The sequence below is a fragment of the Heptranchias perlo genome, chromosome 3 (genome assembly GCF_035084215.1).
Source record: "Heptranchias perlo isolate sHepPer1 chromosome 3, sHepPer1.hap1, whole genome shotgun sequence".
NCBI lineage: Eukaryota > Metazoa > Chordata > Chondrichthyes > Hexanchiformes > Hexanchidae > Heptranchias > Heptranchias perlo.
The window spans coordinates 59283661-59297912 of record NC_090327.1 but is presented as its reverse complement, the minus strand read 5'-3'; the positions used below and the strand labels follow the sequence as shown (position 1 = coordinate 59297912).

At 39.0% G+C, this 14252-nt stretch overlaps 1 protein-coding gene across 7 annotated transcripts in view; it reads left to right on the top strand.

Moving 5' to 3' along the window:
- Positions 1-14252, top strand: part of LOC137314484 (nucleolar protein 4-like) — a 426906-nt gene that overhangs the window by 366715 nt on the left and 45939 nt on the right. The window contains exon 8 of one of the 7 annotated variants that reach the window (XM_067979838.1): positions 6320-6511. The exons of the other annotated variants lie outside the window; for them this stretch is intronic. Within the exon in view, the coding sequence (XP_067835939.1) occupies positions 6320-6511 (192 nt within the window). The remainder of the gene's footprint in view (positions 1-6319; positions 6512-14252) is intronic. 7 annotated transcript variants of the gene reach the window in all.

The following is a 14252-nucleotide window of genomic DNA, read 5'->3' as shown; positions in this document are numbered from 1 at the left end:
TAGCGATTATAACATAAGGTTTAAAACAATGATTGAGAAAGTCGTAAGTAAGACAAAGACCAAAGTAATAGATTGGGAAAAAAATGTAATTTTGAGGGGATGAGAATGGAACTAGGGAAGGTGAACTTGGAAAAAATTTTGAAAGACAAGGAAATAGAACAGCAGTGGGAAATATTTAAAACAGTGATCAATAGATTTCAGGAGAAATATATTCCTCTAAAAAAGAACAAACTAGCCAATACTGAAACACCCATGGATGAATAAAAAAATTAGGGTAAAATTGAAACTAAAGAAAAAGACTTACTCTAAGTGCATAGGCAATAAAGGAGAGGATGATAGAAGGGAATATGAAGAGATTAGGAAGGATGTCAAAAAAACAATTAGGAATGCAAAGGGAAACTATGAAATTAAATTATCAAGGAATATAAAGAAATAGTAAAGTATTGTACAGACACATAAATAACAAAAGAAAAATCAGGATAGGGATAAGGGATGCACAAAATAAACTCACAGGTAATGACAGCGAAGTGGCAAAAATATTGAATAGTCACTTTGCCTCAGTAATTACCAGGGAGACTAACAAGTTGGGTATGACATTAGAAGAGATCAAGAAAGGTATAAAGACATACAAGATAGAAAGGAGGGAGATATTTGCTTAACTAATCAAACTTAGAGAGGATAAAACCCCTGGTCTGGATAGATTGCATCCGTGCATATTAAAAGAAGTTAGGGAAGAGATAGCAGAGGCACTATTACATAGATATAAAAATTCATTAGAAAAGGGAATAGTGCCAGAAGACTGATGGACAGCTGATATTATTTCTATATTTAAAAAGGGAGATAAAACAAGCCCAGGGAACTATACACCTTAATGTCAGTGGTAGGAAAGATAATGGAATCTTTACTCAAAGATGTAATAGAAAAGCATCTAGAAACAAAAATATAATAAAGAATAGTCAGCACAAATTTCAGAAGGGAAAGTCATGCTTGACCAACCTTTTTGACTTCTTTGAAGAAGTAACAGAAAGAGTAGACAAAGGGTAATGTAGTAGATGTAATATATTTGGATTTTCAAAAGGCCTCCGATAAGGTACCACATTGTAGACTCATGACTAATGTCAGAGAATGTGGAGTCAGGGGACAGGTAGCAGAATGGATAGAAAGCTGGCTACAAAACAAAAAACAGAGATTAAGGGTTAAGGGTAGCTACTTAAACTGGCAAAAGGTGGGAAGTGGTGTTCCACAAGGATCGGTGCTGGGACCGCTGTTGTTCAAAATTTACATCAATGATTTGCACCCGGGAATCAGGAGTACAATTCCAAAATTTGTGGACGACACCAAATTGGAGGATATAGTTAATGCAAAGGAAATAGGCGGTAAAATGCAAGAAGACATTAATAAACTTGCAGAATGAGCGTGTAATTGGCAAACGAATTTCAATATAGATAAATGTGAAGTATTACATTTTGGTAGGAAGAATAAGGAGGCCACATATTGCTTAGATAATAAGAGTCTAAATAGGGTAGAGGAGCAAAGGGATCTCAGGATACAGATACACAAGTCACTAGAAGTAGCAATGCAGGTTCATAAGGCCATAAGAAGGCAAACAAAGCACTGGAGTTAATTTCTAGATGGATAGAATTGAAAAGCAGAGAAGTTATGTTAAACTTGTATAGAACCTTGGTTAGACCACACTTGGAGTACTGTGCACAGTTCTGTTCTCCATATTATCAAAAGGATATAGAGGCAATGGAAAAGGTGCAAAAAAGATTCACAAGGATGATACCAGAACTGAGAGGATATACTTATCAGGAAAGACTAAACAGGCTGGGGCTCTTCTCTCCATAAAAGAGAAGGCTGAGTGGTGACCTGATAGAGGTCTTTAAGATAATGAAAGGGTTTGATAGGGTAGATGTGGAGGAAATGTTTCCACTTGTGGGGGACTCCGAAACTAGAGGTCATAAATATAATATAGTCACTAATAAATCTAATAGGGAAGTTAGCAGAAACTTCCTTACCCAGAGAATGGTAAGAATGTGGAACGCACTACCACAAGGAGTTGTTGAGGCAAATAGCATTGATGCATTTAAGGGGAAGCTAGATAAGCAAACGAAGGAGAAAGGAATAGAAGGGAATGCTGATAGGGGTACAGAGGGAGGAGGCTCGTTTGGAGCATAAATGCCGGCATTGACCAGTTGGGCTGAATGGCCTGTTTCTGTGCAGTAGATTCAATGTAATGTAACACACCTGGAGTACTGTGTACAGTTCTGGGCACCGCACCTTGGAAAAGATACATTGGCGTTGGAAGGAGTGCAACACAGATTCACCAGAATGTTATCAGGGCTCCAAAGTTTAGATTATGAGGAGAGATTACATAAAGTAGGCTTGTATTCCATGGAATATAGAAGATGAAGGGGTGATTTGATTGAGGTTTTTAGGATTTTGAAAGGAATTGATAGGGTAGATAGAGAGAAACTTTTTGCGCTGGTGGGGGAGTCTTGAACAAGGGGACATAACCTTAAAATCAGAGTCAGGCCATTCAGGAGAGAAGTTTGGAAACACTTCTTCACGCAAAGGGCAGTAGAAGTGTGGAACCCTCTCCCAACATGCTGGCTCAATTAATAATTTTAAATCTGAGATCGATAGATTTTTGCTAGCCAAGGGTATTAAGGATATGGAATCAAGGCGGGTGGATGGAGTTAGGATACAGATCAGCCATGATTTCATTGAATGGCGGAACAGGCTCGAGGGACTGAATGGTCTACTCCTGTTCTTAAGTTCCTATAAAAAGTGCATGAATGGTAATTGAGATTGGACATTTGATTTTAGGCCCTGTAATTGAGAGTCTAAGACTTTACTATCAGAATTGTCAAGTCACCCAGCTACTTGGTGAATTTGATTATTTTTCAAAGGCACACATTGAACTTTGTGATTTTTGTTTTGTATCTGACTACATTTTTCTCCCTAAAAAAAATTTAACGTGGTATAAACAGTGGCTGCAGTAATGGCAACTTAACTAATTCTTCCTCAACTGATGTATTACACCGAAAACCTATCCTGCTAATATTGTACAGATACTTTTTGTTACCGATGTGTCTTCTGCTACAGATGGTTGAAGTTACTGAAATCAGCTTTCATCCTTTGTACCTTGATGCAAGGACAAGTTTTATACAACAGCTTTTGCTTATTGCTTTATTACAATTAAGATCATTTAAACTTATCACAATTATAGGTTAATATCATGAGTCAATTGGTTAATAATTGGTCTTACTTTTGAACCTAAAGTTTAAACATGAAAATCTTCATTTAGATCAGCAATGTGAGGATACTGTGAGAATATTCATAGACTCATAGAAAGTTATGGCACAGAAGGAGGCCATTCGGCCCATCATGTACATGCCGTCCGAAATAGAGCAACCAAGCCTAATCCCACTGCCAACTCTTGGTCCGTAGCCTTGTAGGTTATAGCACTTCAGGTGCATATTCAAGTACTTTTTAAAGGTGATGAGGGTTTCTGCCTCTACCACCCTTTCAGGCAGTGAGTTCCAGACCCCCTCCACCCCTTGGGTAAAATAAATTCTCCTCAACTCCCCTCTAATCCTTCTACCAATTACTTTAAGTCTATGCCCCCTGGTTTTTGACCTCTCTGCTAAGGGAAATAGGTCCTTCCTATCCACTCTATCCAGGCCCCACATAATTTTATACACCTCAATTAGATCTCCCCTTAGTCTCCTCTGTTCCAAAGAAAATAACCCCAGCCTATCCAACCTTTCCTCATAGCTAAAATTCTCCAGTCCTGGCAACATCCTCGTAAATCTCCTCTGTACCCTCTCCAGTGCAATCACATCTTTCCTGTAATGTGGTGACCAGAACTACATGCAGTACTCTAGCTGTGGCCTAACCAATGTTTTATACAGTTCTAGCATAACCTCCCTGCTCTTATATTCTATGCCTTGGCTAATAAAGGAAAGTATCCCGTATGCCTTTTTAACCACCTTATCTACCTGTCCTACTATCTTCAGGGATCTGTGGACATGCACTCCAAGGTCCCTCTGTTCTTCTACACTTCTCAGTAACCTACCATTTATTGTGTATTCCCTTGTCTTGTTTGCCCTCTCCAAATGCATTACCTCACACTTCTCCGGATTGAATTCCATTTGCCACTTTTCTGCCCACCTGACCAGTCCATTGATATCTTCCTGCAATCTACAGTTTTCTTCCTCACTATCAACCACATGGCCAATTTTTGTATCATCTGCAAACTTCTTAATAATGCCCCCAACATTTAAGTCTAAATCATTGATATGACAAAAAGCAAGGAACCTAGTACTGAGCCCTGCGGAACCCCACTGGAAACAGCCTTCCAGTCACAAAAACACCCATCGACCATTACCCTTCCTTCCTGCCACTGAGCCAATTCTGGATCCAACTTGCCAGTTCCCCTTGGATCCCATGGGCTTTTACTTTTCTGACCAGTCTGCCATGTGGGACCTTGCCAAAAGCCTTGCTAAAATCCATGTAGAGTACATCAAACACGCAATCCTCATAGACCCTCCTTGTTATCTCCTCATAAAATTCAATCTGGTTAGTCAGACACGACCTTCCCTTAACAAATCCATGCTGACTGTCCTTGATTAATCTGTGCCTTTCTAAATGACGATTAATACTGTCCCTCAGAATTGTTTCCAATAATTTGCCCACCACCGAGGTTAGGCTGACTGGCCTGTAATTACTCGATCTATCCCATTCTCCCTTTTTAAACAACGGTACAACGTTAGCACTCCTCCAGTCCTCCGGCACCACACCTGTAGCCAGAGAGGATTGGAACAGATTGTGACAGATTTCATAGTCTGGAAAATGCAGACTTTTGCTGCAAAATCTTGAAATAATTCTGATATATTTTCAAATAGTCTGTAATGCCAATAGCATCGTGTAGGCATTCTAAAGTATCTAGATCCCATTGCCTACTTTGAGAATTGGTACAGATCCTTAAAACAATCCATTACAAATATTGTACCTGACATTTGGAAAACATATGGGGATAAGAAAGATCTACAGTTACATTTATTTTGGTTTTAAAGTACAATAAATTTTATGTAAGGAACAAACAAACTTTGCTTTCCTTTTAATTGTTGTCTATATTGATTAAATGAAAGGTTTGTTTGAGACTTTGTCTAATGGTTTCTAACTGGTAAAAGTTAGGATTATAAAGCACATTTTAGTTGCTTAAAATTTATTGTTAAAATGTGTGGCAGCAAATAGTAATGTCTTTGATAATTTGATTTTAACATCTCCCTCAGAAAACACAAAATATAATCTAGAAAGGTTGCATGTTATGTAAAAAACACATTTCCAAGATGCATCTTTTTATTATTAGTTACCTATGAAATGAAACTGTTGTTTTTTGTATTATAGAACTTTTACAGGAAAGTTGTTTAGCTATGTGGAAATGTACATTATATTAAGGCCTTGATATTTCAAAAATGTAGCTAGATCTCTGCATTATAAATATAGAAATATAGTTGCTAATAATTTATCCAATAATGTTCTTAGATATTCTTAAAAGCTTATATATTTCTAAAGTTTTGTGTTCAGAATCATAGAGATGGGAACTGTATATTGTGATGTTCTAATAGAAGTAAGGGAAGAAATGCTGAGAAGCAGCAAATGCTGAATTATTACCTTTAGGCATAATCAATGTGTCAGTGTATTGGTTTCAATGGTCATGGCCAAAATACTGTGATACCTTATTGAACAATACTTCCCCGAACACCTCATTGTGGATCATATGGGGAAATATATTCCTATATGCATTATGCCAGCAACTTGCTCAGTGAACGAAAGGTGCCATTAATGACAAAGTCATACACTTTTTAAAGATGTGGTGTCACACATTTGTCAAGTTCAGACTTCATAGTGGTGTTGGACAGTCTGATATTTATTCTTTTATAGCACATAGAACAATGGTTTGCTCAAGAATAATCTCTTGCATTTATTTAACTGGCATGTATTTGCTGCTTTTTAAATTTTATATATATTAAAATAGTTCTGCTTGGGAAGGGTTGCAGATATAAATGTTGATTCACTGAACCTGCACCTCAGAGGGAAGCCTCTGTAATCAGAAACATAAATTGGAGAATCAGCGCTATGGTATTCTAGCACTCTCTCCAAACCACTTTCCCATCAAGTGAGGCTGCCCATTGGGAGTGCAGGATCACTGAATTTATCCTACAGTGCCCACTCAATGAGGCAGCAAAGAAATACAAAATAGTGCAGCCGTCCAATGCATTCTTTTCCTCTGTCTTCCTCTTGCCAACAGATGTTTGTGAGGCTGTTTGTAGATGAAAACTTGGACCGAATGGTCCCCATTTCTAAGCAGCCCAAAGAAAAGATCCAGGCAATAATTGAGTCATGTAGCCGGCAATTCCCTGAATATCAGGAGCGTGCCCGGAAGCGCATACGTACTTACCTCAAGTCCTGCAGGCGGATGAAAAAGAATGGTTTTGAGACGGTGAGTTGGACTGTCCAAATACAACCCATTCCCAGTCTGCATCCAGTTCCCATGCATAAACTCATCACAAGATTTTTTTTCCCCTCCCACCATTTTGATGATTTTTTTAAAATGTTATTTTTGGTAACATCAGTTCAAAGACCTTTCCCTTTCATCTAAACCATGTTTACTTTGCGTCACTGGTGTCTAGGTGAATATTTTATGTGAATGTTTGTAGTTCAAAGGTTAATGATTGAAGTGCCTCATAAAATATTATGAACAATATTCTGTCTATCTGATGTACTGTACCTGTCTACAAACTTTTCTCCAATCTATCCTTTGACATGCTAAATATAGAGTTATTCTAATATATGTGATTATTCTTTTTCCACATTCTGATTAATACACTGCAGATAACTAGTTTCTTGTACATAATTTAACAGAAGTGCAAACAAAAGTCACTGATGGAGTTTGGGAGATACTTAGCCCTAAGGCATGAAGAATGCTGGCATCTCACAGGAGTTCCTGTGGATGTATGGTATCAGCTGGATAATGTACTTTATGACAGTTTGAGTTTCTGTAACTGAATTGATATTGGCAAGAAGAATTAAGGATTTAAACTGGTCGAAACTACTTTAATTCCTCTTTTGAGAAAAAAAGTTGAAAGAATTTCTATGAATATTTTTTCAAGGCAAGCAATCTAATTTTCTAGTATATGTTAACAAATAGCACGTCACCCTGTACATATTTCAATTTTCAGCCTGGTTTTCATCATATAAGTCAGAATGATTGGTTCACAGAGCTTTCCTTTCCACCATGTTCTTAAATATTATGGAAATAATATTATATCACTTAAACAACTATATTGTTAAAGAAATGGGATCCATTTAATTGGTGGAATTCAGATCGGTTGATCCAGGAAAGTTTTCTCTTCTTTTAATTAAAAGTTTGAGCACAGAATTAATTTATTCTGAAAAACAAAGCAGAAAAGACTGCTATTTCACTTTTGAAAACTACATTTAAATTTCAGTTGAGTCGATTTGGGAGCGTAAGAGGGAAAATTTAGGGGGATAGGAATTCAAGAACATTTCTCAACCTCACTAACTCTATCCGCTGGTGAAAAACTCTTGTTTTATTGTCTTGTGAGTACATTACGAGTTCCTTTGATTTATTATAATGGATATTTTTTTGGGTAGGTTTTCCCACAGAAAACCTTCTAATTTACAACTGCTTTCATTTAATATCTAACTAACATGCCTTGCAAATGAGTATGACATCGTAGAGCGGTATCGCTACAAGAGCTATTCAACTGAAATTGCTGGTAACAACTGCTTTTCTTCAATTTTATCATAAGCTTGGTTACTGCTACCCAGTTTTTATTTTTGTGGATTAAGTGACCTGGTTGGCTTCTCTGGAGGTTGCAGAGCTCATTTGAGCTTGTGGCTGTCATCCATATGAATTAAAGGACAGCACTGCGGTGTTCTGTACTCATTACTTAGTTATACAGCACTGTCACAGTCAATAGGGTAACAGACTCGAAAGTGAAGGAAATGAAAGAAACAAGGGTAAGAAAATTATCTGAAAGGTTAAGAAAAATATGATGCTAATTGACCGATGATGGACTCAATAAGTCTGGTGAAAATTAGGTATCAGCTAGAAAATGCAATAGCAATAAATCAGCTAATAGGAAATACATTTGAAAAAGCGGTGGTTAAAAAGAACAAAGTAAACACATAAGCAAAATCATGAAAATACGATCAGCTCCCCACTTTTCCAGTGTGGGAGTGCAGGCATGTGCCACAGCCTCAAGGCCATTTCCCACCTGCTCAGGTCCTCTAGTGTTCTCCTATCTGTCTCATATAGGGTAATGTCTCATCACCCATCACAGGACACATCAATTGCAATATCTTTGTATCACCACTCTGGGAATGGACTTACATGAATGGCCCACATACAGTTGGACTGGACAGGACGAAACTCTTCTTGTCCCCTTCATTAACATGGTCAACCCATGCTAATAGTTTAGGAACTGTAGGATAAAATCAATCCCATGCTCAAAGTAAAGGCAGGTTGAAGAATTGGCACAAAGGAGCTGTAGCCCTAATTCTGACTCAAGCTCCCTTTGAGCGTAACTTCTCTATAATGCTGCCTCTGAAGATTTTCAGCAGGCCAGTCTGCTGTTCATCAGTACGTCCAGTAACTAATCCATTGTTTGCCAGGACAGACCAATATATAGATTTCTCTATGGATCCCAGAGAACAGCAAGCCTGTGCCCTTGGCTTTTACAGACTTTCTGGATTGTCCAGGGTTCAATGTGGGTCTTCATGCTCTTACAGAGTGGAGTGTCCCATACATGAATAGAAAGGTATGCTACACCATTAACATGCAGCTCGTGTGTGATCACTAATATAAAATAATGCAGATGAATGTCATGTCTGCAGGCAACTTGCATAATACCTTTATCATTAATCAATCTACTATTCCAACATTGTTTGAAGAAGGGCAAGCATTGAAGGGCTGGCTGCCAATGGACCTTGGCTACCCATCTTTGTCATGAATAATGACACCACTGTGGGAATCTTCCAGTGTTGCAAAACAACATTATAATGAGGCTCATGCATCTGTAAGAGTAATCATAGAGAACACCTTTGGGATGTTGAAGCAGAGGGTCAAACATTGGACCACTACATATCCACATGAAAATTCCACCTTCAAGTGTTTGTGTGACAATTTGCGATTTATCATCTTCCATACAACTTCCTATAATTACACTACCTCACTCGGCTTACAAGATATTCAAATTTTATTTTTCTAAGCTGTTTAGTAACTGAATTGCTAAAAATTAGATCACTTTTTGTCATGGCCGTATTATTATCATTATGTAGAGACTGAAAAGAAATAGATAGCAATATGATTGGTTATTAGGGAATTGTATCACAGTATTATCCAAATGACTGGAATAACAATTCAAAAGATCTATTAAAACACCTCAGAGACAAAAATGTTTCTGATAAATTGAATGTTCTTTAGAAATAATCATTTGAATTTTGTACTATTAAAAATAATTAGCCCATAAAGGCTTGTAAAAGGTAACATCCAGGAACATGAACCAGTTCAACAGCATAGCCACATGATAGCTCATTTTTTGTGCATCAAGTTTGTTCTGATTGTAAAAATTATCCTTCTGGGGATGCTATTGTGGATGGCACCATACTGTTGCTATTTACATAAGAAAAACTACATTCTTTTGATACTAGTTCCACATCTCAAAATTATTTATTTGTATGTGTTTATTTCCAGTTATGGGACACAATTTTAGAATCCTGAAGAGATTGTTTTTAATACTATGCAAATTGCACTGATGTATACGAATATTTGACATAAGGGTCCCAAAATTCCAAATACCTGAGGGGGGAGAAAGGACGTTATCTGGATGGGGATGAAATTTAGTGCAAGACCCGGTTTTTGCTGAGTTCCTTCCCTCTTCCATACACATTAAAAATTCTGCCAGATGTGGGATCGGATGCATAATGCATCTACCAAGACAATGGGCAGGTGTATTATGACACCATCTAAATGAAGGTAATATATAACATAAAGTATTTCCCATCATTTGAGCCCTAGCAACGCTGGGTACAAGGGGAATCTGTGTGTCCAGCATTGTTAGGGGCTTCAGGTGGGGGAAGGGGGATTTAAAATTTAAAAAACATAGTTTTGGCGATGCAGTCAATCGCAAACCTTATGCTACAGCGAGGCATCACAGCAATTTCCATGCCCCCTCATCCCCACCTGAGGCAGGCACCTACTCAGGCCATAAATGGCGCCAATGCCTGTCAAAATATTTAAATGCCTATGACACCAGGAAGTGGGCCAGGCTCAGGGGCAAAAACAACAGGCCCTGCTGTACTTTCACTGACAGAGCAGGACCACAGGATATTTGGCTCCAAGATGCTTTTAGATTTAAAAATCGCTAATTTAGCACTGCAGTAACACATCTCAGTTATATTTATTGCTGGAAGAGGGGGAAATCTAACATTCTGTACCTTGCCAAGGCAAATCAAAGAGAATTAGATTTTTGTTTGACTCAGTTATGTCAATAAAATTTGGGGCCTTTTGGCGAGGGATAGATGGCAGACACTTTTCGTGCCACCTATAATTCTAACAATTTTTAAAATCTGAATAGTTGAGGTATTTCCATGGTCCTGAGCATTAGAGCACTAACACTCCTTGACACAAAGTGGAACAAATGTAGGTTTGACCCTCCACCCCACTCTCTCAACCTCACCAAGTATGGAAGTACTGAGCAAGGACTGCAGCTTCTCCCTGCAAGGAGGGAGAGTCACACCTGGATTGGAGAGTGCTCTTAGGGGCCATTGATGGCACTGCAGGTTCTGCATCTTATCTGTCAGCTACAAAGGTTGAAGAACAGGCACACCAAAAGATAGAAGATAAGTTAGAATGAAAATTTACAAAAAATAAAGAAAACTGTATTGTCAGCAACAGATTAACATTTATGAGGAACATTTTTCATTTGCTTGCGTGAAAAAACTAAATGGGCCTAAAAAAGTACTTCAGCATCCAGATGGAATGTCAATAGAATAATTCAAGTGTAATGTTTAATTTATTGTATACCTCACTTTGATGGAGCTGAGGCTATTGAAAAAGTGTGATGCTGAACGCAGAACAGTTCATTCAAAAACTGAGTTTGATACAGTTGAATTGTGATGTATTATTGGGTCCCTCTGTAGAGAACTGAATATTAAAGGCTATTTTTGCCAACAAATGACCAGCTCAATAACATACAATGTGACAACAGAATGCAATCACACTGTGATATTTTCAGCAGCGTTGTCTTTGAAGGGCACAATCCTTGTTCACATCAGACGTCCTGTATGAAAATCCCAGTGTTTAAACTTTTGGAATTATTGAAAAGGTCACCAAACTCACAATCTGCAACTTTGTGATAGTGCCTCTGTTATCAATAACATGCTTGTTTAACTCTCTGTCTTTCTTTTGCAAGATGCAATGTTGCTTATTGGGGTAATAGCCAAAGGAGAAACTGGGAGCTGATGCAAAAGAGGGCAGGAATTGTCTTTGCACAGTTTCATTTTTCTCAAGTATTAACCTTAATCTCGAGATCTCCATTTCTTTAGAGGAAATTGTAAGCTATTGATTAGAGACAAGTGAAGAAGCTGGTGCTAAACCGCAGGTATCTTTGGAGAGAATTCTAAATGGGGATCACTATAGTTTTCTAAGGATCTGTTTGTATCTATACTGACTCCAGGTAGTGCAGCTGGATTCATAAAGAGAGGAATTCCTTTGTTTATAATCTCAGAGTTAGGGTAGTTCTAATGAAAGATTGCTGTTTGTACATACCTGGCAACTAGATGACATCAAAAGCCTCAGATGCCATTTCATTACTCTTAGTATTTGGAGGCAACTGCATGGGTGGTATCTCAAACTTATCAAGCAGCAGATTGTACTACCCTGACTAGCATAAAATTCATCCCACATTGATTAAAACACTAAGTAAAACAATTATTAGGATGCGCTGCTTTATAAGATAAGTTTTTAAAAAATTCTTGCCATACAGCAAATATATTGAATCTTTGTCCCTAATTGCAACAGCTAGTCATCAAGGTGATGATAAAAAACAATTTTCATACCATTGGCTTCTTCCAGTCATGGGGAAGAGATTATTGTGGCATTGGGCATACTTCAAATTGATGAGATGACTTATGTCAGCAAAACCCAGATGTACCCCCTGAGCCACTAAAAGCAGCAATGAAAGCAGATGGTAAGACAATCTCCTCATTAACCTGTATAGTTGACTGGACTGCTCCACCATGTTGCTAACAGGCATAGTGGACTGAATTCCAGCTGTGCGAGAATCTAATACACCATGGAAGTCATTTAAGGAATATTGCAATTCTGTCCACACCACTTCTTGGGCATTGACAAAATTGTACAACCTAGAGTACAGTTCCTGTATGAAGAGGTAATCGGCTGATACTTCCTCCTCTAGTACTGCTGATCCCTTTAACACTAGTGTTCACTCATATTGTGGCAATGGTGAAGTAGATTATTATTCTACTGGATCAGCTTCCTATGTGCTGATGTTAGTAATGGATTCTAGTGCTGGATATTCTAGATGATTTATACCAGTGCTCTTTTTGAGGGCAATCCGAACAGACAGCATCAACGTGTACTGCCCTGCTTGCTGCTCAGCCAAAGCACAACTCCATGCATGCTTACTTAAATGTACGTACAGAGCTCCACTTACTGGCATAACAATGCTAGTGACATTTTTAATGTTAGAAAAGATTGCACTATTCTTTCAGGTCTTTGCTGTCATTAAAAATTCAAAAGGTGGTGCAGCAGATTACCTGGGAGCTTTTCAGTGGTTGTAGCAACTGGTGTGAAGCCAAAAATGGTGAGAGACAGGCTCCTCAGATGTTCCAATACTGCTTCACATAAATCAATTTGTACAATTGCTTAAAACTGCTGTTATGCTACAGATTCCACATCAGTGCAATGCATAAATAATGTTGAATCGATACAAAGTCTGCAGCATTATTGTTCCTTAATGTGTGGCACACAAGTAATATCAAAGGTGGTTTTATGTGTGCACAGTGTTCAGAATTTTTTATATATATGTGTATATGTGTGTTAATATATGTTTGACAATGTAATTTCATTTTGAATATTGCAATATAAATACTTTTAGAAAAATTCTGATTCAGAGGTACTTGGAGACATTGGGCCCGATATTATCATGGCGGCGGGTTTGTGGCGGGGGGTCGATTGGGCGCGTGGGTAACGCGCCCGGTGAAATCAGTCTGCCCCGCGCGTAATCGCAGGCTGATTGGATCCACTTACCTGTTGTTCCGGGTTCCCCGCTGCTGATCTGCGCGGCGGGCGGACTGCGCATGCACAGTAAGGTCTGTCAGCTGGAGGAGCTCTATTTAAAGGGGCAGTCCTCCACTGACTGATGCTGCAAGAAATAGGAAAAATTACAGCATGGAGCAGCCCAGGGGGAAGGCTGCTTCCAGGTTTAATGATGCATCACTCCAGCTCTTATTGGATGGGGTAAGGAGGAGGGGGAGGACAAAGATCCTCCCCCTGGCGGGCGGGAGGAAGCGGCCTGCCTCTGCCACCAAGAAGGCCTGGCTCGAGGTGGCATAGGAGGTCACCTGCACCATCTACATATCACGCACCTGCTTACAGTGCAGGAGGCGCTGCAATGACCTAAGTAGGTCAGCCAAAGTGAGTACACTTACTCATTCCCCTCCCCTCCGTCTGCCACATCACCGCCCCCACCCCACATCTCCTTCTGCACTGCCAACACTACTCTGTCACATCACCCCTCACACCCACTCAAACCTCATCCTCATCTTATCTGCACTTACTCACCTCGCCAGTACTCATCCCGCCACTACCACTCAACCCAATCCTCATACAATCTCATAGCTCTCTCTCATACTCACCCTCTCATGCATCTCTTTCACAGTCAGCCTCACTCAACCTGCCACTACCTGTGCTGCAGCCACAGGGCATGCATCACATATGTGCAGTAGGCAGCGTAAGGCAAACGTGTCGTGAGCATGAAGGGAATGCACAAGGGTGTTTGAGGGTTTATCATGGTTATTACTTACATTTAATTTCTGAGCAACTTACATTACATATTATATTGGCACCACTACTGTCACGTCTTTGCGAATCTTGTCTGGTTTGTGCAATAATGCCCTTTCCTGAGGATCAC